Here is a 27,320-nt window from a genome sequence, read left to right as displayed (position 1 = left end):
CTGGACGCTGTGCATGCACCCAGAACGTCTGACCTCCACTGAGCACGTATACACACATATACACATGGCAGCCGCAGCGAGCGCACATTGTGCTCCGCCATCTCTGGACGCTGTGCATGCACCCAGAACGTCTGACCTCCACTGAGCACGTATACACACATATACACATGGCAGCCGCAGCGAGCGCACATTGTGCTCCGCCATCTCTGGACGCTGTGCATGCACCCAGAACACTTGACCTCCGCCGAGCACGTATACACACATATACACATGTCAGCCGCAGCACACGGCGAGCGCACATTGTGCTCCGCCATCTCTGGACGCTGTGCATGCAGCTATGGTACATGCATCTGCAGGTGATTTCTCACAGGTGTCAGCGGGACTGTCCATGCAATGAATGCACCATTAGATAGAGTGCAGTACTGACAAATTAATGGTGCTTTGTTTATAGCACGCGTCTGCAGTTATAGAGCGCCATCGTGTTTCCAGTGCATGCTGGGTTATTGTGGTTTTTTATTGCATGTGTCACTGGCACCATCAGAGTCAGCTCATTAACGACAGATGAATGCTGGCTTGTTTCTGGTGCAGGCAATGTACATGTGTCAGGGGGCAAGTAGCCTCTTCAGAGGCAGATGACAGGAACTCTAGAGCTACCCATTGGGATTAGCAAGTCTTAAAGTCCATATCAGCCCTTTAACGAGCCTTGCCACATGATTTAGGATAAGAAGTCAAACCAAAATGTCCATTTGCAGTCATGCGTCTTGGGGTATTTGCCCCTCATTAGTGCAAACCAAGGGTTGATTTATCTGGGTGAGGCCTCTGACAGGAGACGTAAGGGAGTATGCGTCTTCTTGTAGAGGATGCCAAGTGGGCATAAAGAGACTTGCAGGCCATGCGATTCTCCTCTGGGAATTTAAATAAGCAAATAGCCTTTTCAGAGAAGACGAGAACAGAACTCAAGTGCCACCTGTCAGAAGCAAAATCACTTCCACGGCTTTGCACTGATGAGGGGCAAACACCCCGAAACAGGAGTCTGTTAATTGGAGAGTCTGATTTGGCTTCTTATCACAAGTCATGTGGCAAGGTTCATTTAAGGGAACCTGTCACCCTAAAAATCGAAGATGAGCTGCGGCCACCAGCATCAGGGGCTTATCTCCAGCATTCTGTAATTCATTCTGTAATGCTGTAGATAAGCCCCCGATGTATCCTGAAAGATGAGAAAAAGGTTAGATTATGATCACCCAGGGGCGGTCCCGCTGCAGTCCGATCCGATGGGCGTCGCGGTCCGGGGCCTCCCATCTTCTTACGATGACGTCCTCTTGTCTTCACGCCGCGGCTCCGGCGCAGGCGTACTTTATCTGCTCTGTTGAGGGCAGAGCAAAGTACTGCAGTGCGCGGGCGCCGGGAAAGGTCAGAGAGGCCCAGCACCTGCGCACTGCAGTACTTTGCTCTGCCCTCAACAGGGAGATAAAGTACGCCTGTACCAGAGCCGCAGTGTGAAGACAAGAAGAGGACGTCATCGTAAGAAGACAGGAGGTGCCGGACCGGACCGCGACGCCCATCGGATCGTACCGCAACCGCCCCTGGGTGAGTATAATCTAACCTCTTTCTCATCTTTCAGGATACATCGGCGGCTTATCTACAGCATTACAGAATGCGTTACAGAATGCTGGAGATAAGCCCCTGATGCTGGTGGCCGCAGCTCATATTTGATTTTTGGGGTGACAGGTTCCCTTTAATGGCGCTAGAGATCAAGTCCTCTGTCTCTCTGAGAAAGATATTTGCATATTTAAAGAAATTGCGTGGCCTAGGGGTCTCAGTATCACAAGTCTAAACTCTCCCTCTTAGACCCTCAGGGGGCCAGGTGACACTATTAGAGTAAGCAGATTAATGACAGAAAATTGCTGGCTCGTTTTCAGGCCTGCCGCCAGGAGAGGACGTCCCATGAAGGCGATTAGAACTTTACGGCGTTTGCTAAATCCCCCGACATTGGCCCGATGTACAGCCTCTGCCTCCACCATGCAGCAGCCAGTGCACAGACCACCGTAATAAATACAACCGCCCCCCCGGTGCCTCCTTACCGATCTCGGCCGGTAGCTGCTTGATCTTATTTTCTCGGATGCTCAGCATGGTCAGCTTCGCCAGGGCTTTGATGTCCTTCTCCACAGTCGTAAGACGGTTAAAGCGTAAGAAGAGCGTGGTGAGGGAGCTCAGCTTGTACACCACGCCCGGGATCTCCCGCAGCTTGTTGTGCCGCAGGTCGAGCATCCGCAGCTTCTTCAGGCTCTCCAGAGTGTCCGGCAGGCTGGTTAAAGAGTTCTCGCTAAGCGCCAGCGTCACCAAGTTCACCAGGCTGCCCACCTCCGCTGGCAGCGACGGCAGCTTGTTACCATATAAATAAAGTTCTGTGAGTTGCGTCAGCTCCTTGATGGAGGCCGGGAGCTGGTGAATGGACTTCTTGGCCAGGTCCAAACGAGTGGAGTTCTCCTCCCGGCATTTGTTCAGTTCCTTTATCACCTCGGCATTGCTGGCCTTCTTACGCATGCCGGACACCCCCGAAGGGCGTTTTATCGTGTTGTCCACAGAGAACGCCACGCCGGGCTGCGCTCCACCTGCATCTTTCTTCCCTTCTTTGGCATCTTTGACTTTGGTCTTAAGGTCCTTGTCTTTGTTCTCCTTCACGGGACCCCCAGAGGCCTTGGCTTCCTTGTCGCGGTCTTTCGCAGTGCTGGGCCCCTTAGGGTCTTTATCCTTGGGGTCCTTATCTTTTCCTATGCTGCTCATAGTGACGGATTAAGCCACAAACCTCAGGAACTCAACATGGACAGAGCCGAGGACAATCGTTTATATCAGAGAAAATAAAAAAAAAATACGAGTCTCTCATGAATACAGATAAACACCCCAAGCTACATGTTTTATCCCGGATCGGAGCCAACGAATCAAAGCAGATGGGAAAAGTTCAGGAGATCGGGTCCAGGTCAGATCATCTGGTGGAGAGAAAAAAAAAAAAAAAGACAAGAAAATGAAAATCAAAGCAAAAGAAAATATCAAAAAGTAATTTATATTAATAAATCAATGGCAAAGACCAAAAAAATGAAGAGGAGAACGGTACAAATATCCGATTATTTGCACAGTTACAGACTTTTACTCTTGTCACAGCCAGAGCTGCAGCAAAATGTTGGCAGCATTTTAAGTCTACAGAAGGATATGAGGCCTTAAAGGGATAATCCGGACCTACTCTGGTCTGCATCGGCGGGCGAGTGAGGCCGGTGACATCACATGTACGGATCTGAGCAGCAAGCATCTGTAGACATGATGTCATCAGCCCCCGATAACTTGTACACCCCACAATCGGGAAGTGAGCGAAACTGGATTACCCCTTTAAGGTAAATCAGATTATATAATCATGGGGTTGGGTCTCAAGATGGACCAACTTCAGCTAACAACATGCCAGCAGAATACAGAGTTCAGCTCTGGATGCGACTTAGGATTGTATTATGAAGAAACTATAGAAAAAAAAAAAAAATTAAAACGGTTTATCAAGAAACGGAAAAATGCAACTATCAGACTATAGAAAAGTTACTCTCCAAAATGTGGAGCATCTGGAGCACTCGGCATATCCGTACATTACATACCAAGAGCACCGCTTCCCGTGAGTACCATGTAATGCTTCATTCCTCCTCTGGGGGAGCTGCATAGAAATTGACCACTTGCTCCCGCGTTAGTCTAGAGATCACAACTAGCCGCACTATCATCATGGACATCAGCGGACGTCCGCTCTGACGGAGAAGTGGAAGCTGCAGAAAATCAGAGGCGGACGATTGTCTGCAGCGCTCACATGAGATGCTAGTGTCATATGACCACAGCGCTGCAATCGGATGAATGGTGCCGATCCAGCAGGGAAGGATGCAATTTTTTGATGGACAATGGAGCTGTTAAGAAGGACGTCGAATAGACGCTATCTGCCAGGACAAGTGATGGCACAGCAGAGACTTTACTGGGACTATTCTGAACTAGAGCAGCGACATCCAAAAGACTCTCCATCAGAACTATGACCCCCAGCCTCATACACCTCTTGGTTGGACTGTGGAGAGGGAAGAAAGCAGCTACCTGAAATATCCACCCCTGCAGACCCCTGGGGCAGCAGCTTATGTCCCGAAGAATAAGGGTATGTGTCCACGTTCAGGATTGCATCAGGATTTGGTCAGGATTTTATGCAGGTAAAATCCTGACCAAATCTGCACCTGAGGTCACTGGCAGGTCACCTGCGTTGTTTCTGCAATGTAAGGACATGCTGCGTTTCCGCGGGTCTGCCGCATGCGTCTTTTAATGCATAGTGGAGGCAGGATTTCATTAAATCCCCTCCACTATGCTGTAACATCTGGACGCTGCGTTTTTGACGCTGTGCAGCCCCCGCAGGAAAGTTTCCCAATTACTTAAATTCTTCCCAGGTGAATGTGGAGACCCAGATTCATCATCTTCCTCCTAGAAGGTTGTGATGACACTTCCTGCACTGACATCACGGTTAAACAGATCGCTGAGATTTTCATAAACGTCCCACAAATCATTTATAGAGCGAATATAAAAACATCGTAATATATCTTATCAGAGAAATCAGCTTCTTTCTCCACTTTTGAGCCACTTCTATCCCCCACTGAACTTGACATTGGCTCAAAACTGGCTAAAATCCATCCTGCTCAAGACAAGAGGGCCTGACGGCTTACTGAGGGGCCACATTACAGCTGCCTATTGTAGTGTATAGAGAGGATAAGCAGAAGCGCTGTGAGACCAGAAAGGGCAAAACACTGACAGACCAAGGTGCTGCTTTCTAGTGAGTAATTACCTGGCCCCCATGTCCTCCTCCATGTTGTGGCTTCTTTCTAGTTAGTGTATCTCAACCCAATGCTGTAGTCACAGATATAATGCTCAGTACTTGTGTACAACGCCCTCCATTCTGCTGTTTACTAGCAAGTGTTAATCTTTCTCCAGTGCTGGACACACCACTACACTGTTCAGTACTGGAGAAATCTGCAGGTGGTCGGGCATCTAGGAAATAGCGACCACAATATTGTGCAGTTTCACCTGTCTTTCACTAGGGGGACTTGTCAGGGAGTCACAAAAACACTGAACTTTAGGAAGGCAAAGTTTGAACAGCTTAGAGATGCCCTTAATCTGGTAGACTGGGACAATATCCTCAGAAATAAGAATACAGATAATAAATGGGAAATGTTTAAGAACATCCTAAATAGGCAGTGTAAGCGGTTTATACCTTGTGGGAATAAAAGGACTAGAAATAGGAAAAACCCAATGTGGCTAAACAAAGAAGTAAGACAGGCAATTAACAGTAAAAAGAAAGCATTTGCACTACTAAAGCAGGATGGCACCATTGAAGCTCTAAAAAACTATAGGGAGAAAAATACTTTATCTAAAAAACTAATTAAAGCTGCCAAAAAGGAAACAGAGAAGCACATTGCTAAGGAGAGTAAAACTAATCCCAAACTGTTCTTCAACTACATCAATAGTAAAAGAATAAAAACTGAAAATGTAGGCCCCTTAAAAAATAGTGAGGAAAGAATGGTTGTAGATGACGAGGAAAAAGCTAACATATTAAACACCTTCTTCTCCACGGTATTCACGGTGGAAAATGAAATGCTAGGTGAAATCCCAAGAAACAATGAAAACCCTATATTAAGGGTCACCAATCTAACCCAAGAAGAGGTGCGAAACCGGCTAAATAAGATTAAAATAGATAAATCTCCGGGTCCGGATGGCATACACCCACGAGTACTAAGAGAACTAAGTAACGTAATAGATAAACCATTATTTCTTATTTTTAGTGACTCTATAGCGACAGGGTCTGTTCCGCAGGACTGGCGCATAGCAAATGTGGTGCCAATATTCAAAAAGGGCTCTAAAAGTGAACCTGGAAATTATAGGCCAGTAAGTCTAACCTCTATTGTTGGTAAAATATTTGAAGGGTTTCTGAGGGATGTTATTCTGGATTATCTCAATGAGAATAACTGTTTAACTCCATATCAGCATGGGTTTATGAGAAATCGCTCCTGTCAAACCAATCTAATCAGTTTTTATGAAGAGGTAAGCTATAGGCTGGACCACGGTGAGTCATTGGACGTGGTATATCTCGATTTTTCCAAAGCGTTTGATACCGTGCCGCACAAGAGGTTGGTACACAAAAGGAGAATGCTTGGTCTGGGGGAAAATGTGTGTAAATGGGTTAGTAACTGGCTTAGTGATACATACATGCTAGCCACCTTAGGGAGAGACCCAAGTTGGGCTAAATGTAGCGGGACGAAAGAGACCGAAAAGCCCTCTACTCAAAGGAAATACATAGTGAATGCTTTCCTGAAACGGAAAGTACTTGCAAGCAGCATAATACAAAGAATAGCAGGTTTACCCAGAATCCTTTGCAGTAGGCGGAGCTATGCAAATCATCTCTTTCCACCCCTGTCTAATCCACAGCGCTTGGAACCGCCAAGCGTGCAATGCTGCGGATTAGTTTCTAAATTTACACAGCCAACCAATTCCTAGCTTAGTGATAGAAAGCAGAGGGTGGTTATAAATGGTATAGTCTCTAACTGGGTCGCTGTGACCAGTGGGGTACCGCAGGGGTCAGTATTGGGACCTGTTCTCTTCAACATATTCATTAATGATCTGGTAGAAGGTTTACACAGTAAAATATCGATATTTGCAGATGATACAAAACTATGTAAAGCAGTTAATACAAGAGAAGATAGTATTCTGCTACAGATGGATCTGGATAAGTTGGAAACTTGGGCTGAAAGGTGGCAGATGAGGTTTAACAATGATAAATGTAAGGTTATACACATGGGAAGAAGGAATCAATGTCACCATTACACACTGAATGGGAAACCACTGGGTAAATCTGACAGGGAGAAGGACTTGGGGATCCTAGTTAATGATAAACTTACCTGGAGCAGCCAGTGCCAGGCAGCAGCTGCCAAGGCAAACAGGATCATGGGGTGCATTAAAAGAGGTCTGGATACACATGATGAGAGCATTATACTGCCTCTGTACAAATCCCTAGTTAGACCGCACATGGAGTACTGTGTCCAGTTTTGGGCACCGGTGCTCAGGAAGGATATAATGGAACTAGAGAGAGTACAAAGGAGGGCAACAAAATTAATAAAGGGGATGGGAGAACTACAATACCCAGATAGATTAGCGAAATTAGGATTATTTAGTCTAGAAAAAAGACGACTGAGGGGCGATCTAATAACCATGTATAAGTATATAAGGGGACAATACAAATATCTCGCTGAGGATCTGTTTATACCAAGGAAGGTGACGGGCACAAGGGGGCATTCTTTGCGTCTGGAGGAGAGAAGGTTTTTCCACCAACATAGAAGAGGATTCTTTACTGTTAGGGCAGTGAGAATCTGGAATTGCTTGCCTGAGGAGGTGGTGATGGCGAACTCAGTCGAGGGGTTCAAGAGAGGCCTGGATGTCTTCCTGGAGCAGAACAATATTGTATCATACAATTAGGTTCTGTAGAAGGACGTAGATCTGGGGATTTATTATGATGGAATATAGGCTGAACTGGATGGACAAATGTCTTTTTTCGGCCTTACTAACTATGTTACTATGTTACTATGTTACTTCTGTATAATAACCTGCATGTCTCTCTCTTGCTTTCCATTAAGCGTTTCATCCCATCTCAGTGCTGGATTCACAGCTACAGGAGCTCAGTACTGATGTATTGTCCTCTATGCCGCTGTTGCTTCTGACTGTGTACTATATAGAGACAGGAGAGTAGGAATAGATCAATTACATCCATTTGTGCTGTGCATGGGGGACATCATAGCAGCTCACCCACAACCCCTTCCCACCCCACTAGCTCAGAGACAACTGAAAAGTGGAGATAAGAGCCTGCAGAGGACATATACATTGGCTACAACGTACAGCGACCACAAAGCCTCTCTCTCAGCCTTGAAGTCCCAGCGTGTCCATACATTACATGACCAGCACGCTGATATCAATGAGAACCGTGTAATGCTTCATTGCTCCTGTGGTGGCGCTGCAGGGAAACTTTACACCTAATACCACCGATTACAACTGATCGTTTGATGATCTGCTCTCTACATCGATTTATCTCTTATAAGAAAGATAAAATCGTGGAGGGGGCGATGCCCAACACTTTGCAAAGAAACTTCCTATTCAGCACCCAAAACATTTCTCCAGAGTCTCCATTATTAATGTTCATTTCTCACAGTATTTTGTCATTGGGATTAAATTACTATAATCTATAATGATGTTCCCTTGACTACAATGAAAATGATCTTCCAGCTTAACCATTTCCTGCTCAGCGTGTGCCTATAAAACCGCAGAAGAAGCAGAACTGCAGTGTAAAGCATGGGGATGTACACTCCCTCAGACTCCAATACACAATTATAAAGCGGTCGTGTGCCAGAAGGTGAAGTCAATAAATGGCAAATAAATAGGCAAAGATATTCTGTTACATTCGCCTAGTCCTGAGCCAGCGGCAGACCCCCAGATCCCCGGACCCCGACTCTCCCAGACACAACTATGTAACTAAACTCACAGAGCGGCTCATCCCAGCCCGTGTTATTACAGGGATCCTCTGTGATTTTATGTTTCTACACAAGTATCAACGTGGACATGGAAGAAAAGCTCCGAAAAGAAAGAATTGTCGCAGTACGATCCCCACCTGTCCAAACACTGGCAGCATGACCAGGAGGCAACACCCCCCGCCACACGGACAAGGCCGCAAGGGGTTAAAGATATTTGGAGCCTGAATCATTGCTGAATTTGAGTCTTTTTTTCGTCTTTTTGAGTTTTCGCTTGTTTATCATTTGCACTTTATTTTACAGTCTATTATATATGAGGTTGTTTTTTTTTTTTGTTTTTCATGTTAGTCATTGCGGGCAGAGCTTGGGATTTGCAAGTGTTTTCAGCTGTATCAGCGAGACTTTTTATAAACTTGAAAAATTGTACTCATCACATATGCTCATTCCACACCCGAGTGATTCTATTCTGTAAATTTTGCAACATTTTAGCAGAAAGTGAACTTAAAAAAACAAAACACAAAAATTATATATATATATATATATATATATATATATATATATATATATATATATATATATATATATATATATATATATACAAAAGCTTTGATTTGGCACAAAATTCATGAACCACTTTGGCCATTTTGAAGATCTTGATGCAAAACATAGCAACGGTAAACACAAGACAAAAATATAGATAAAAAAAGTGAAAATGATTAAATCTATTGGTGCAAATACAGAGGCTGTAAACCTTTAAAGAAGGAAAGCCTCCAGAAAGGGGAAAAAAAAAAAAAGAATTCAAAGAGCATCGAATACTGATAAAAGCTAAAAAGTAAAATCCGCAGGACGAGGACCGCAGGCACAAAAGGATTTCAGACCCTAAAAGACTCCAAATATTTCGCACAACAGAAGTCAAAGTCCAGACCTTAAAATTAACCCAGATCAAAACCAAATCAAAACCAAATCGGACACCTCCCCATAAGTTAATTGTAACTAAATTTTACACCCAAAAGAGTATTCAGAACCTAGAAATCTGCCCCAAAATTCCCATCAAAGAGCAGCAAATTAATCAAACTCCCGATCAGATACCCAGCCGAGACCCCCAAAGCACTAGAAAACGCATCTGATATATTGAGCATCAAATAAAAATGAATCCAGCTTTACGAATAATCTTGATTACAAATTGACCGTTTTGTGTATACAGCTCCTATGCACTCATGGTTCATCTAAAGAGCCATCAAACCCGCTTACTATCCTACTGACTGAAGGTTGGAGGAGGCCTTGAGGGCGTGGTAACAACAGACCACACAAGCTTTGTTTGTGGTCTGTAACCATGGCAACACAAACAGTTGCATAGGAGCTGTGTACACAAAATTGATTTCAGACTTTTCACAAAGATACTTTGTGGCTTTAGTTTTTCAAGCACTAAATAAGATTGCGATGAATGAGTGAGGACACCAATACATGTAGCGTTTTTTGCTCCCGACGGTCCGCCAAAGCACGACGCATCCGTCGCACGACGGATGCGATGTGTGGAAATCTGTCGCAACGCGTCGTCAATACAAGTCTATGGGGAAAAAAAACGCATCCTGCAAGCACTTTTGCAGGATGCGTTTTTTCTGCAAAACGACGCATTGTGACGGATTGCAGAAAACGCTAGTGTGAAAGTAGCCTAAGGTAGTCCCTGCTTTCCAGCACCCATAAAGATAGTCACCAATCCAAAATGGCACCTAGGAAAGGATTCTATCTTGTGCGGCTCTTTCTGCCTCCTGTGCCAGTACCAGGAGGATCAGGATGAACAGCGATAATATTTCCTGACGGATAGACTGATGGTGCAGTGCATGGGACACCAGAAGAAAACTAAGAAAGCCACAGTGCGCTGTACCCACGGTCTGCGCCTCCACCACTGCTGGGGGCTGCTGTGAGTACAGGACCCCGACGATACACAATAACGCGATTCTATCGCCGTGTTTTCAGCTATTCAATCAGTGATGAACGCGAGGGGACAAATGCAAACCAGGAGCTTAATGGGATCACAGCGACCATCTCCGCTACCTCGCGTGGGGAGACGTCGGAGCTGCAAACCGGGAGAATGGGGGCGGAATCCTGCGGCTCAAAATACATAGAGGGAAAATACAATTCTAAGAACTGGTAAAACCAGAAATGTGATGTGTCTGATTTGGAGAAACTGCAGACAAATCACAGACAATTACCCAGAATCCAGACAGACGGACAAGTCTCAGTTAAGGAGCTCCCATCCTCACCCATAACAGCCCAGTTAAAGGGACGGCAGGAGAGAGAGTTTGGATGCAAAATGTAAACTAACCACTGTACGATAGTGATTACTGGAATATGCCAAACGCTCGGAGGACCCCGACTATGTGATGAAACATTCTCCCCTCCCCCCGCGCTTTCATCCCTCTTCAAGTTCATGTTTGCAGTGCGGCTGGAGCACAGATGCAGAGCTGCGATCACAGCGGCAGACGACACCTGGCACCGTCATTTCTGGAGACATTTATCACAGTCATGGCCGACTGAATGGTTTATTTCACAAAAAAAAAACTATTAAAAAAAATGTTCTTATTTGGAACCTACAAAAAATACATATCCGGTACTCCATCCAGTGCAGTGTCCTGAAATATGTTTATAAGAGGAAAGATCAGCGAAGATAGAAAATGAGGACCCCAATAACTGCGATCCACGGTGAAAATATATATTCAGTCGTTTAGTGGCCACAGGATTATATCTCATGATCCATTTTCTGCAATGTAAGATCTGGTACCTGAGAGATCTGACCGACTGCTACAATAATTAAAAAGATTGTCGGGTGAAAAGTTCTGCAACTTTATAATACAGGAAAGAAATATATCTTGGTACCGTGTTAGCCAGTAGATAGAAAAATATTTAGAATTGAGAGTCCTCAGTGGTTGATACCTTTTAATGGCTAACTGAAAAGATGGTAACAAATTGCAGCTTTCAAGACTACATAGGTCTCTTCATCAGACAAAGATGAAGAGACGTATGTAGTCTCGAAAGCTTGCAATTTGTTACCATCTTTTCAGTTAGCCATTAAAAGGTATCAACCACTGAGGACTCTCAATTCTAAATATTTTGCAACTTATAATGTATTTCATTTCTCAATTACTTAGCATTTTCCAGATCTCTGCCTGCTTTCAGTGAATGGGGGCCGCCGGCAGAGGGGGCCAGAGACGAGACCGGGGCCGCCGGCAGAGGGGGCCAGAGACGAGACCGGGGCGGCCGGCAGAGGGGGCCAGAGACGAGACCGGGGCGGCCGGCAGAGGGGGCCAGAGACGAGACCGGGGCGGCCGGCAGAGGGGGCCAGAGACGAGACCGGGGCGGCCGGCAGAGGGGGCCAGAGACCAGACCGGGGCGGCCGGCAGAAGGGGCCAGAGACCAGACCGGGGCGGCCGGCAGAAGGGGCCAGAGACCAGACCGGGGCGGCCGGCAGAGGGGGCCAGAGACCAGACCGGGGCGGCCGGCAGAAGAGGCCAGAGACCAGACCGGGGCGGCCGGCAGAGGGGGCAAGAGACCAGACCGGGGCTGCCGGCAGAGGGGGCCAGAGACCAGACCGGGGCCGCCGGCAGAGGGGGCCAGAGACGAGACCGGGGCCGCCGGCAGAGGGGGCCAGAGACCAGACCGGGGCCGCCGGCAGAGGGGGCCAGAGACCAGACCGGGGCCGCCGGCAGAGGAGGCCAGAGACCAGACCGGGGCCGCCGGCAGAGGAGGCCAGAGACCAGACCGGGGCCGCAGGCAGAGGAGGCCAGAGACCAGACCGGGGCCGCCGGCAGAGGGGGCCAGAGACGAGACCGGGGGCCACAGACCCGGGCCGCAGGGAATTTGGGCTAACAGTAGAGTATCTAGAATGGATACATTTGTAACGAGCTCTCCGTGAAGCTCTGATGCTCCACACAAATTTACAGTCTCTGACCGCATAAAAAAAAATTTGAATTGACAACAAACAGAGATGCTGAAAAACAAGAAACTGAACAAAATTTCCTAGAAAGCTGCAGATCTCAATTAGAGCACTGTATTTCTATAAGGCTATGTGCACACGTTGCGGATTTGCCTCTGGAATTTTGTGTGCGGATTCTGCATCTCTTGGCAGAAAACGCAGGTGCGGATTTGATGCGGATTTTGTGCAGATTTACCCCTGCAGATTTCTATAATGGAATGGGTACAAAATGCTGCAGATCCGCACAAAAGTAATGACATGCTCCTTTTAATCCGCAGTGTTTCCGCGTGGAGTTTACCGCACCATTAGCACAGCATTTTTTTTTTCATTGATTTACATTGTACTGTAAATCACTTGCAGATCTGCAGCGTTTCTGCATGGTTAAAAATGCTGCGGATCCGCAAGAAATCTGCAATGTGTGCACATAGCCTAAAGACCACAGCTCGCACCTGGATACCACAGTCAAGAACAAATTTATGTTTTACCCCACCAGGGACCACCAGTACCTGTCACTGACAAGCTCAGCATAAAGGTTATGTGCACACGTTGCGGATTTGACGCTGCGGATTCGCAGCAGTTTTCCATGCGGTGTACAGTACCATGTAAACCTATGGAAAACCAAATCCGCAGTGCACATGGTGCGGAAAATACCGAGAGGAAATGTAGCGTTGTTTATTCTGCAGCATGTCCATTCTTTGTGCGGATTCCGCAGAGTTTTACACCTGCTCCATAATAGGAATCCGCAGGTGTAAAACCGCAGGTGAAATCCGCACAAAAAACGCAGAAAATCAGCAGGTAAAACACAGTGCGTTTTACCTTCGGATTTTGCACAACGGTGCACATAGCCTAAGACTTTCGTCACATGTTGCATTTATAACCTCACACTTGCTCTGAGCTGATGTTACTTTCCTCAGAGTGCGGTGAATCCGACTTCCTAGACGTCCCAGGGGCTATAACCTCATGCACCCGAACCTCTCCTCCACTACTGTGTGCACACAGCTTTTGTAAAGCCATCACCCGGTTGGGTTCGGAGCGGCGCAGTCGCCTGTCCTTCGCTCGCTGCCATCTAGGAAGCAGGAAGTCGCCCCGTGTTTACCTACTGGAGCCGTAGGAAATGAATAAAACAATGCACATGCTTATAAATCCAAAACCGCACATTTTCTAATGACTCTTCTAAGCTTTATACACATAACGAGCAGGGCGTGTGGGGCGCGACCGTCAGGAGGCGACAGTTAACCCTTCCTGGGACGGACACTTGTAGAAGTGGTGCTGACACAATACTCCCCTTCTTTACGAGGCTGCAGATTCCTGTGTATATGACGCTGCCAACAAAATCACAACAATCAACCGCACCCCAAATACAGAGGCTGCGTCACATACAACCGAAAAGAGACCGTATCCATGTATTATACTCCAGAGCTGCACTCACTATTCTGCTGGTGCAGTCACTGTGCACATACATTACATTACTGATCCTGAGTTACATCCTATATTATACCCCAGAGCTGCACTCACTATTCTGCTGGTACAGTCACTGTGTACATACATTACATTACTGATCCTGAGTTACATCCTATATTATACTCCAGAGCTGCACTCACTATTCTGCTGGTACAGTCACTGTGTACATATATTACTGATCCTGAGTTACATCCTGTATTATACTCCAGAGCTGCACTCACTATTCTGCTGGTACAGTCACTGTGTACATATATTACTGATCCTGAGTTACATCTTGTATTATACTCCAGAGCTGCACTCACTATTCTGCTGGTGCAGTCACTGTGTACATACATTACATTACTGATCCTGAGTTACCTTCTGTATTATACCCCAGAGCTGCACTCACTATTCTGCTGGTGCAATCACTGAGTACATACATTACATTACTGATCCTGAATTACATCTTGTATTATACTCCAGAGCTGCACTCACTATTCTGCTGGTGCAGTCACTGTGTACATACATTACTGATCCTGAGTTACCTTCTGTATTATACCCCAGAGCTGCACTCACTATTCTGCTGGTGCAATCACTGAGTACATACATTACATTACTGATCCTGAATTACATCTTGTATTATACTCCAGAGCTGCACTCACTATTCTGCTGGTGCAGTCACTGTGTACATACATTACATTACTGATCCTGAGTTACATCCTATATTATACTCCAGAGCTGCACTCACTATTCTGCTGGTGCAGTCACTGTGTACATACATTACATTACTGATCCTGAGTTACATCCTGTATTATACTCCAGAGCTGCACTCACTATTCTGCTGGTGCAGTCACTGTGTACATACATTACATTACTGATCCTGAGTTCCATCCTGTATTATACCCCAGAGCTGCACTCACTATTCTGCTGGTGCAGTCACTGTGTACATACATTACATTACTGATCCTGAGTTCCATCCTGTATTATACCCCAGAGCTGCACTCACTATTCTGCTGGTGCAGTCACTGTGTACATACATTACATTACTGATCCTGAGTTACCTCCTGTATTATACTCCAGAGCTGCACTCACTATTCTGCTGGTGCAGTCACTGTGTACTTACATTACATTACTGATCCTGAGTTACATCCTGTATTATACCCCAGAGCTGCACTCACTATTCTGCTGGTGCAGTCACTGTGTACATACATTGCATTACTGATCCTGAGTTACATCCTGTATTATACCCCAGAGCTGCACTCACTATTCTGCTGGTGCAGTCACTGTGTACATACATTACATTACTGATCCTGAGTTACCTCCTGTATTATACTCCAGAGCTGCACTCACTATTCTGCTGGTGCAGTCACTGTGTACTTACATTACATTACTGATCCTGAGTTACCTCCTGTATTATACTCCAGAGCAGCACTCACTATTCTGCTGGTGCAGTCACTGGCACATACTTTACAATGGCAGGCCAGGATCACACACACATGGCAGCAGTGTATTCTGCACGTCTACGGACCTCAGTGGTTCCCACATCATTTTGCACTGTCAATAAGGCCACATAGGATGGTCTCCAAATATTAAGATTGTTTTTTTTCTGTATTCCTGGCAGACAGTGTTACCATAATCCAGTAATCCCCCAATGCCCTGACGTCTGAATGCAGAAATGAGCAGATTTACGCGAATGTAAAAGAAGCGGCAGCAGAAGTGATGGGCGGCCGCTTCTCATGCCGACATATATGATCAGACTCGTCCATGCTGCCACGTACACGTGTAAACCAGTCCACACACCACGGCCGGCCGCTACAGTCCAGGACTGCACCCATAAAAACCTGAAGAGTCAAGTATTTCACTACGGCGACCAGCGTGTACCAGCTCATCTCAGAGAGAACAATAACCAGCGTCCAATTGTGTAACTTTTCCCCAGACACAGGAGTGACACGTTTACCCCAATAATACATCATTTCTTTAGGACTTTCAGATCTTTTTGCAGTGCAAGAAAGAAAAACTATAAGCAAGAGGGAAACCACAAACATGCTGCGGTTGACGGATCTGGGGTTATAGGCTAGGACTAGACAACGACAGGCGCAAGAGGAGGTAAAACAGCGGGATGACTGTATATAGAACCATGACTGAAAAACACTGTGTGCCGCCTCGTGGAAATCTTAAACTTATTCCATAGTGCACAGAAAGCATTAAGCTACTTACTGGTAGCGGCATTTTTCGGAGGCCCATGACAGCACTACGAGAGAGGGGATCCGCCCTTCAGGAACAGGAAACCTACAGATACAAAAGGGCGGCACCTCTCCCTATGCATCAGTTGTATTTCAGAGCCTGAGAGGACTACCGCGGTAAGTAGCACACAAATATACATTATATACAGTTTATGTACAAAAATAAACCATCATATTGAACTATATACCACACGTGAGATCTATCTATCTCATTATATATACTATAGGAAGTGCAACCCCCACTTGAATAGGGAGGGAACTAAGGGTGCTGTCATGGGCCTCCGAAAAATGCCGCTACCAGTAAGTAGCTTAATGCTTTATTCGGATTCCCATGACAGCACTACGAGAGAATTACAGAGATGTAAACTACCTTAGGGAGGGACTATAGCCTGCAGCACCCTTAACCCGAAGGTGAGATCAGAAGAGAACCCCAAGTCCAACCTATAGTGCTTGAAAAAGGTGGAAGGGGATGACCACGTAGCTGCCTTACATATCTGGTCGATCGACACTCCAGATCTTTCAGCCCAGGATGTAGCCATGGCGCGGGTGGAATGTGCCCTCAGATTCTGCGGGGCTGGACCTCCACCTGCAGTATAAGCCAGAGAGATAGCCTCCCTAATCCACTTCGCTAGCGTGTACTTTGAAACTCTAAGACCTTTCCTGGGACCTTGGAAGGATAGAAACAACGCATCCTCTCTCTTCCAAGCATCAGTGACTGATATATATTCTAATAGACATCTCCTAACATCTAATGTATGGAGTAACTCCTCTTTGGAATTAGAAGGATTAGGGAGAAATGACGGTAACACTATCTCCTGAGATCTGTGAAAATCTGAGGCCACTTTTGGTAAATAAGCTGGATCTGGTCTGAGGACTACTCTGTCCTGTAGAAATTCTGTATAAGGGGACAGCCTAGAAAGAGCCTGTATGTCTCCTACCCTACGAGCAGATGTAATTGCCACCAAAAACGCTGTTTTGAGGGATAGTAATTTAAGTGAGGCTGAATGTAAGGGCTCAAATGGTTCCTTAGTCAAGGCTGAAAGGACTAGATTGAGATCCCAAGGCATTGACCTATTCCTGTGTATAGGTCTGGATCTACTAGATGCTTTGATAAACCTTGATACCCAATAATTACCCGCAATGTTACAAGAAAATAGAGCCCCCAGGGCTGATACTTGTACTTTTAGTGTACTTGTGGATAGATTTAGCTCTAGCCCCCTCTGCAGGAATTCTACAATCTGGTTGATTGGTATACCCTCTTCAATATTAAAATTTGAAGAGGCCAGAAACTTCCTCCAAGTTCTAGAGTAGATCTTAGTTGTTATGTTTTTCCTACTCTTCATAAGGGTATCAATTAGGTTTGGAGAAAACCCTCTGCTTTTTAACAATGACCTCTCAAAAACCATGCCGTCAAATGGAGACTCTTCACTTGTGGATGGTTGATCGGACCTTGATGAAGTAAGTCCGGAATGTCCGGCAGCACCCAGGGGTCTTTCACGGACATGGTCCTGAGCCAGGAAAACCAGGCTCTTCTGGGCCAGAACGGAGCGATCAGTATGACTCTCGCTTGATCCTCCCTTATCTTTCTGACCACCAGCGGCAATAGATTGAGCGTAAGGGGGTTAACATAAATTTATCCCGAGGCCAGTGAATAAATTCCAGTTTCAGGCCTTCTGAAATAATACCTCGGACCCAGTCACTATTTGAGATGTTAGTCCATGCGGAAGAGAAGGCTGACAATCTCCCTCCCACAGGGATTGCTAGTCATTGGTCCGGTTTCTTACGTTCTTTTGAGGAACGGCGGAACATGTAACCTGTACCTCTCCTGCGTCTATCCTCCCATCTAAAATTCTCTCTAGAGGGCGAGGATGCGCGCTTCCTTCCGCGACCAAATCTCCTCCTGTTGAATTGACGCCGATAAGAGGCTGATGACAAACTAGGGAATTTTTTCTTGTCATCTCCAGCCTTTTCAAGCAGCTCATCCAAGGTTGGCCCGAAGAGATATTCCCCTTTGCATGGAATAGCGCATAATTTGGACCTTGATTGAATGTCACCCGACCAACACTTCAACCACAGGGCTCTACGAGCCGCGTTGGAGAGTCCTGCTGCTCTGGCCGCCATTCTGACCGAATCGACCGACGCGTCCGACAGGAAAGCCGCAGCATCTTGAATCACCGGAAGCGCACTTAGAATAGAACTTCTGGAAGCGCCTTCTTTAAGCTGGGATTCCAACTGTTCCAGCCAGACCATTAGGGATCTGGCTGTACAAGTCGCAGCCACTGCCGGTCTCAAGGATCCGGCTGCCATCTCCCAAGTACCTTTAAGGAAGGTATCCGCCTTCCTGTCAAGAGGGTCTTTAAGGGATCCCATGTCCTCGAAAGGTAATGCGGCTCTCTTTGATGCCTTTGCCACCGCGGCATCTAATTTAGGGGCCTTGTCCCAGGTATCCACAGTCGTATCCTCAAAGGGATGCCTGCGTTTTAAAGCTGGTGGTAATGAGCCTTTCTTCTCCGGTTTCTTCCATTCTCGGAGAATCAGGTCTTGAATTTTATCATTCACCGGGAAGGATCTACGCTTCTTGTGTTCCAAGCCACTGAACATTAGCTCCTGATGGGAAAGCTGAGTCTTAGGTTCTTCTAGGCCCATCGTACCTCTGACCGACTTAACTAATTTATCCACCCGGTCCAGAGGCAGACAGAATCGGCCAGATTCCTCTTCTGATGACGAGGAAGAGAGATTTGAGCCATAAGAACCTTCCTCTTTATCTTCCTCTGACGAATCAGAGACCACCGAGGTTCTCTGTTTTGAACTTCCCGCCTGGGACATAGACCGCAGGGATTCCCTTACTTCTGTACGGATCATCTCACGTAGATTAGCCGTAGAAGCAGATTCTTCTGCTACCTAGGGGAGGACAATAAGGGAGATACCATCTATCTAGCCTGATGTCACTCAACCCCTCCACTCCTGTAGACCTCACCGTCTGTTGTATACAGGAGGCGCATAATTTTTTAGTATAAGAATCTGGTAACGGGACTTCACACAGGGCACACTCCTTATGTTTCGACTTTGCACTTTTCTTCCCCTAGAATGACAAAGTATAAGGGGCCCGCGTCACTGAGTGAGAATTCACGTAGATCTCTTACCAGTGTACGCCAACAAAGGTACCGGAACACGAGGGGGTTCTTTGCCAGTCGATGCTCTAGATCTCTGCTTGGACGAGCTTTTACGGCTGGACTGGTCACTCCTGGCATGCTCCTTCTCCGTGGGCTTTTGTCGCACCTCCTCCGACAGCTGAAGCTGCCGCTCACCATCACTCTCCATGATGTGGATGTGACCAAAGGCAGAGCTCTAAATCCAGCTCCTGCTTAAATCCCCCTCAGATCCGGTCAGCAGGCTGCCTGGCGCCACTCTCATTGGTTCCTGCTGATGAGGCTACAGCTGGGGGGTCAGCGCAGTGTGTGAGGAGTCCGGCGTTCAGGATCGATGGGCGCCGCCATCTTGGATGAACTGCGCATGCGCAGTTCCCCAGTGACCCGGAAGCGCCTGCTGACTCTGCCCCCTCGACGTCACTGCACCCGGAAACGCTCCAGCCAACGCTGAGAGCAATGCAGGACGCCGAAGAGCACGCAGCAGCGCTCCGGATAGCGTTCCCCTCCAGGCACCGCTACCTCACCACCGCGCTGCACCACCACATGAACCGAAGGAGCGCTATACTTACCGGCGCCGGCGCTGAAGGAGATCAGGAATCCTCCGGACTCTGCTCCCTGCTGTCTACGTCACTGACGTGCAGTCCAGCCAGGACCACCGTGACGTCTTCCAGGGGCTTCCGCACCGGCCGAGGTAGGAGACCCCCCCGCTACCTGATTCGGTCCGGCCGGCCTGGGATCCATTACGAGATTCATCTGTAGGATCCTGTCCCTTCAGGAACAGGAAACCAACTGATGCATAGGGAGAGGTGCCGCCCTTTTGTATCTGTAGGTTTCCTGTTCCTGAAGGGCGGATCCCCTCTCTCGTAGTGCTGTCATGGGAATCCGAATAAATATTAGAGGTTAGAGTCTGTCACATTCCGGTGTTACTGTCTGGCAGTCCTGTGTGTACACAGTAGTCATAAGAAGACCATCAGCTGTAGCAAAACTGCTTGCTGACTGTTTCCTTTAACATACATAAAGACAGTCATGACAGTGTCTGGCAAAGATGAAGCTGATCATGGAGCAAAGACCCAGATATTATATAAACCTTAGGACACCCCCGGTCCAGCCAGCAGATGACATAGGGGGCTGCTCAGAACCAACAATCAGCAGTGACTCCACCTCCTGGACTCCTCAGCACAGCACTATCTGCATGTATATAGAGATATGCCACAGAGTATAAATCGTTAGTACATCAATATCTCCTGCAGAATGACTGCAACATTTCCACATGCAGTTCAACAGCAAAGTTTAAAAAAAAAAAAAAAGAGTTTAATTAAAGTGACCTCCGGCGGCGATTTGGGGCTTCCTCGCCCAGTGCCCTGCTGATATGACAATGTCTCATCCAAGATGACCACTGCAGCCAATCAGAAGCTACAGCGATCACATAAGCGGAGGCATCGTCAGCAGAGGCAGGGGTGTGGAGGGACAGACGGTCAAGAGATCCCCTCGGGATATTTTTGCACGCTGACACTTTCCACGTGGAGATTAGTAGCAAGATCTGTACAGCTTGGCACAAAAATACGGTTATGTGAAACTTTACGAACGAAAAGCTACTGGGCCACAATGCAAAGTTTCCGGCTTCTGCTGTTATTAAACGCTGCTGCCTTCTTATGTAGGAGAGGAGCCGCTGTGTCCCCTGCAGGCATCAGGGTGTGAGCATATCACCCTGCTGCGCACCTCCCACTCTACAGAATGCTGCCCGCCGGCACAGCACGACGCTCGTTATGTCTGTGCATAGGAGCAAGACAACCCCTTTAAATGATATCAAAGACATGATGGGAAATAAGGAAAAGTCCAACCTAAACTAGGCAGTGGGCTGAGACGCTCAGTGTTACACTGGAATGGTGGGGAAGGTGAAAGTGCACAGATGAAGTACCCTCCCGGGGCCGTCTAGGGGGTCTCGAGAGCTGGTCATAAGCAGGAGGACTGCCGCACTGACAACACTCGACAGGCTCGGTAAACGCAGCACGTGTCTTGGCCGGCTTCCTCTCTAGTGACCTTTAAAGGGAACCCGTCACCCCCAAAATCGATGGTGAGGTAAGCTCACCATCATCAGGGGCTTATCTCCAGCATTCTGTAATGCATTCTGTAATGCTGTAGATAAGCCCCCGATGTATCCTGAAAGATGAGAAAAAGAGGTTATATTATACTCACCTGGGGGCGGTCCCGCTGCGGTCCGGTCAAATGGGCGTCTCAGGTCCGCTCCGGCGCCTCCCATCTTCATTCCATGCCGTCCTCTTCTGGTCTTCACGCCGCGGCTCCGGCGTACTATATCTCCCTGTTGAGGGCAGAGCAAAGTACTGCAGTGCGCAGGCGCCGGAAAGGTCAGAGAGGCACAGGGCCTGCGCACTGCAGTACTTTGCTCTGCCCTCAACAGGGCAAATCAGTGTGCCTGCGCCGGAGCCGCGGTGTGAAGACCAGAAGAGGACGTCATGGAATGAAGATGGGAGGCCCCGGACCACGACACCCATTTGACCGGACTGCAGCGGGACCGCCCCTGGGTGAGTATAATCTAACCTCTTTTTCTCCTCTTTCAGGTAACATCGGGGGCTCATCTACAGCATTACAGAATGAATGAATTACAGAATGCTGGAGATAAGCCCCTGATGCCGGTGAGCTTACCTCACCATCGATTTTGGGGGTGACAGGTTCCCTTTAATGGGTGCAGACAATGAAATACCACAGGACGTTTAATGCAGAATCTTAGATTCTGATGCACAGTTCCAGGAATAAAATGCAAAGATTTATACTACACTGTGTGCAGAATTATTAGGCAAGTTGTATTTCAGAGGATTATTTTTATTATTGATCAACAACTATGTTCTCAATCAACCCAAAAGACTCATAAATATCAAAGCTTAATATTGTTGGAAGTTGGAGTGGTTTTTTTTAGATTTGGCTCTTAGGAGGATATCTGTTTGTGCTGGTAACTATTACTGTGCAGAATTATTAGGCAACTTAATAGAAAATATATTCCCATCTCACTTGTTTATTTTCACCAGGTAAACCAATATAACTGCACAAAATTTAGAAATAAACATTTCCCACATGCAAAAACAAAACCAAAAAATTAGTGCCCAACATAGCCCCTTTCTTTCTGACGACACTCAGCAGCCTCCATCCATAGATTCTGTCCGTTGCTTGATCTGTTCATGACCAACATTGGTGCAGCGGCCACCACAGCCTCCAGACACTGCTCCGAGAGGTGGACTGTTCTCCCTCCCTGTAGATCTCACATTTTATGAGGGACCACAGGTTCTCTATGGGGTTCAGATCAGGTGAACAAGGGGGCCATGTCATTATTTTTCTTCTCTGAGACCTTTCCTGGCCAGCCACGCTGTGGAGTAGTTGGAGGCTGTGATGGAGCATTGTCCTGCAGGAAAATCATGTTTTTCTTGAACGATCCGACTTCTTCCTGTACCACTGCTTGAAGAAGTCTTCCAGAAACTGGCAGTAGGTCTGGGAGTTGAGCTTCCCTCCATCCTCAACCCGAAAAGGTCCCACAAGTTCATCTTTGATGATCCCAGTCCATACCAGTCCCCACCTCCACCTTGCTGGCGTTTGAGTCGGAGTGGAGCTCTCTGCCCTTTACTGATCCGGCCTCCGGCCCATCAAGAGTCACTCTCATTTCATCAGTCCATAAAACCTGTGAACAGTCAGTCTGAAGATATTGCTTGGCCCAGTCTTGACGTTTTATCTTATGTTTCTGGTTTCTCAGCCTTTCTTATCTTGGCCATGTCCCTGAGTATCGCACACCTTGTGCTTTTTGTTACTCCAGTAACGTTGCTGCTCTGAAATATGGCAAAACTGGTGGCAAATGGCATCTTGGCAGCTTCACGCTTGATTTTCCTCAATTCATGGGCAGTTATTTTGCACCTTTTTGGCCCAGCACGCTGCTTGCAACCCTGTTGGCTATTTGCCATGAAACGCTTGATTGTTCGGTGATCAGGCTTCAAAAGTTTGGCAATTTCAAGACTGCTGCACCCCTCTGCAAGACATCTCACAATTGTGGACTTTTCAGAGCCGTCAAATCTCTCTTCTGACCCATCTTGCCAAAGGAAAGGAAGTTGCCTAATAATTGCGCACACCTTATATAGGGTTCTGATGTCATTAGACAACACCGCTCCTCATTACAGAGATGCAATCACCGGATTTACTGTATTGGTAGTTGGCTCTCAGCCTGAACAGCATGGAGTAGGACAACATGTATTAAAAGTATCATGTGATCAACATACAACTTGTCTAATAATTCTGCACACAGTGTATTGATAGAATTGTCTCCAAATCTTGACACTTGCTACAATGTATCATCTAACACTGACCTCCCACTAAAGTCTGCAGTGAAGGGGCAGCAGCGATAGGATAAGATATTGGTTCAATTGTGTCGGATCTGTGAGCCAAACACATCAGAACCAATGTATCTCCCTGATCTGGACATTTGTCATCCTATGGTCCACACTGGCAATTACCAGGAATCGCAGTACAGGCCGGTCACTGTGCTGGTCTGGAGTTAGGCCATGATGAGCGGTATAGTGGGGTCACAGCAATCAGAAGAACAGGGCGAGTACAGCACCTAACAGGGAGCAATAGACTGCAATACCCAACCCCACAGTCAGCCTCTCCCTGCCTGAAATGACTGATAACAGAGAGCAACAGAATGAAAACTGTTGCAAATTTTCTACTGATCATTTGGTACCAACTAAAATAAGCCATGAAGAGTCGGGAATCGGTCAGATCCATTCTGGAAGTAACAGAACACGTGATGCAAACCATCGCCCATCTCTATAGAGGGAGCCGAGTGCAAACCAACATGGTAGCTGCTATACCGCTGCGGAGTCTGCGGCCACCAGCAGATCCAATAGGAGTACAGTAGTAGCGGATTCCACATTTCTGTCCTAAGAATCCACCACTGAAAATCAGGACAATTCAGTGAGTAGGAACCGTTCAGTCGTAGCTGCGCAGTCCTCTATGTATTTAGGCAAGAGCGACACCCGATGTAGCCACCCACTGGCAGTAACAAGGGTCGTCACCGAGCGCTCCTGCAGTCTGCGTGGTGACCCTCGCCAGGTGCACAATGCCCGACACCTTCCTTCTCACAGGACTTTCCATGCCCATTCCCTCTGCATTGTGCTCCAGCAGGGAATCTCCTATAGGCGCTTACCCAGGTGAAGGATTTATCCCACAGACCACCAGGACATATCGACCGATGCAGGCAGAACACTACCCCAGGAGATATGGGGGCGACAACACCTATGATGGAAATAAGGGGGTGCATGGGGAGGCTACACATGGACACGAGAGGGGCAGTCGCACAGGGAGAATGAAAAAGTGGGAGGAAGACAACACTGCCACAGAAGGCAAAGGGAGCAAGACAGGCCAACGTCACCAATACGGGGGGAAGGGGGGGGGGGGAGGCGCACCGCTGTCACCTGCATGGTTACTGGGAAGAAGGGACGCCGATGTCACCAGGAAGAGGAATGTGGGAGCTCCAATATCACCCATGAGGGACGCCGCCGTCAGCCGGGAGAGGATGGAAGGACGCACACCGATGACACACGGGAAAGGACAAGGGCATGCCGATGTCACCCAGAAAAGAGCGCCGCTGTCACCTGGGAGAGGATGGAGTAAGGGGGGATGCAAACTGATGACACCTGGGAAAAGAGAGGGGAGCGCCGCTGTCACCTGGAAAAAGACAGGGGGGGAGCGCTGCTGTCACCTGGGAGAGGATGGAATAAGGGGGGATGCAAACTAATGACACCTGGGAAAAGAGAGGGGAGCGCCGCTGTCACCTGGAAAAAGATGGGGGGGAGCGCCGCTGTCACCTGGGAGAGGATGGAATAAGGGGGGATGCAAACTAATGACACCTGGGAAAAGAGAGGGGAGTGCTGCTGTCACCTGGAAAAAGATGGGGGGGTGCGTCGCTGTCACCTGGGAGAGGATGGAATAAGGGGGGATGCGCACTGATGACACCCGGGAAAGGACAAGGGAATGTCGCTGTCACCTGGAAGAGAGAACGAGAGCGCTGCTGTCACTTGGGAGATGATGGAAGGAGAGGGGAACGCGCACTGATGACACACTGGAAAAAAGGGGGAACGACGATGTCACCTGGAAGAAGATGGAGTGGAGCGCCACTGTCACCCGGGAGGGAACGGGGAGTGGTGGTGGGGCGCCGTCAGCAGGGAGAGGACGGCGCTGCTGTCTCAGAGGAAAACACAGGGATGAGGACGCCGTTGTCACCCAACAGAGGACAGGGAGGGGATGCCTCCATCACTCGGGAGAGGATACCGATGTCACAAGAGAGGATGGGGGGGAAAGCGCTGTCACACGGGAGACGACGGGGGGATGCAGCTGTCACACGGGAGACGACGGGGGGGGGGGGGGGGGGCGGGAACACGCCGCTGTCACACGGGAGATGACGGGGGGACGCCGCTGTCACACGGGAGATGACGGGGAGAGGGACGCCGCTGTCACACGGGAGATGACGGGGAGAGGGACGCCGCTGTCACAGGAAGACGACGGGGAGAGGGACGCCGCTGTCACAGGAAGACGACGGGGAGAGGGGCGCCGCTGTCACACGGAAGACGACGGGGGGGGGGGGGGGGGGACACACCACTGTCACATGGGAGACGACGGGGGGGACGCCGCAGTCACACGGGAGACGACGGGGGGGGGGGGGACGCCGCTGTCGCACGGGAGACGACGGGGGGGGGGGGGGGACGCCGCTGTCACACGGGAGATGACGGGGGGGGGGGGGGGGGGAACACGCCGCTGTCACACAGGAGACGACGGGGGCGGGGGGGGGGGGGGAACACGCCGCTCTCACACGGGAGATGACGGAGGGACGCCGCTGTCACACGGGAGATGACGGGGGGGGGGGGGGGGGACGCCGCTGTCACACGGGAGATGACGGGGGGGGGGACACGCCGCTGTCACACGGGAGACGACGGGGGGGGGGGGGACACGCCGCTGTCACACAGGAGATGACGGGGGGACGCCGCTGTCACACGGGAGATTATGGGGGGGGGACGCCGCTGTCACACGGGAGACGACGGGGGGGGGGGGGGACAACACGCCGCTGTCACACGGGAGACGGGGGGGGGGACGCCGATGTCACACGGGAGATGATGGGGGGACGCCGCTGTCACACGGGAGATGACGGGGGGGGGACGCCGCTGTCACACGGGAGATGACGGGGGGGACGCTGCTGTCACACGGGAGATGACGGGGGGGACGCTGCTGTCACACGGGAGATGACGGGGGGGACGCTGCTGTCACACGGGAGATGACGGGGGGGACGCTGCTGTCACACGGGAGATGACGGGGGGGACGCTGCTGTCACACGGGAGATGACGGGGGGGACGCTGCTGTCACACGGGAGATGACGGGGGGGACGCTGCTGTCACACGGGAGATGACGGGGGGGGACGCTGCTGTCACACGGGAGATGACGGGGGGGGGACGCTGCTGTCACACGGGAGATGACAGGGGGGACGCTGCTGTCACACGGGAGATCACGGGGGGGACGCTGCTGTCACACGGGAGATGACGGGGGGGGGGACGCTGCTGTCACACGGGAGATGACGGGGGGGGGGGACGCTGCTGTCACACGGGAGATGACGGGGGCGCCACTGTCACACAGGCCAGCATCGGGGGTTACACTGCCCGGGCCGAGGCTTCAGGCCCTCCCGTCTCAGCACCTCGCAGCCCCCTCCACGGTACCTCACACGCTGCACGCACAGTCACAGTGATGGCCGCGGTCACACGCACCGTGCAGCTGCTGTTGTTGTTATTCCTCCGCCCGTCTCCCTGCTCTGCTCTCAGCCGCCATCCTCCTCCTCCTCTCCGCCTCCTCCGCTCTACGACGCATTACGTCACCGCGCTCCCCTCCCTCCAAATCACGTGACCCG

At 48.9% G+C, this 27,320-nt stretch overlaps 1 protein-coding gene across 3 annotated transcripts in view; it reads right to left on the bottom strand.

The window, feature by feature from the left end:
- The window catches only part of SHOC2 (SHOC2 leucine rich repeat scaffold protein), a 59,954-nt gene extending 32,656 nt beyond the window's left edge, over window positions 1-27,298 (bottom strand). Inside the window, exons 1-2 of one of the 3 annotated variants that reach the window (XM_069754282.1) lie at window positions 27,181-27,298; window positions 2,082-2,987 (exon numbers count right to left, since the gene is read on the bottom strand). In XM_069754282.1, coding sequence (XP_069610383.1) covers window positions 2,082-2,784 — 703 coding nt within the window. In that variant the 5' untranslated portion in view covers window positions 2,785-2,987; window positions 27,181-27,298. Of the gene's footprint in view, window positions 1-2,081; window positions 2,988-7,652; window positions 7,779-27,132 lie in introns of those variants that run through there. The other 2 variants (XM_069754283.1, XM_069754284.1) reach the window with 2 other exon arrangements.
- Window positions 27,299-27,320: the final 22 nt, after the last annotated feature.

Source organism: Ranitomeya imitator, chromosome 2, assembly GCF_032444005.1.
Source record: "Ranitomeya imitator isolate aRanImi1 chromosome 2, aRanImi1.pri, whole genome shotgun sequence".
Taxonomy (NCBI): Eukaryota; Metazoa; Chordata; class Amphibia; order Anura; family Dendrobatidae; genus Ranitomeya; species Ranitomeya imitator.
This window is presented reverse-complemented; position numbering and strand designations above follow the sequence as displayed.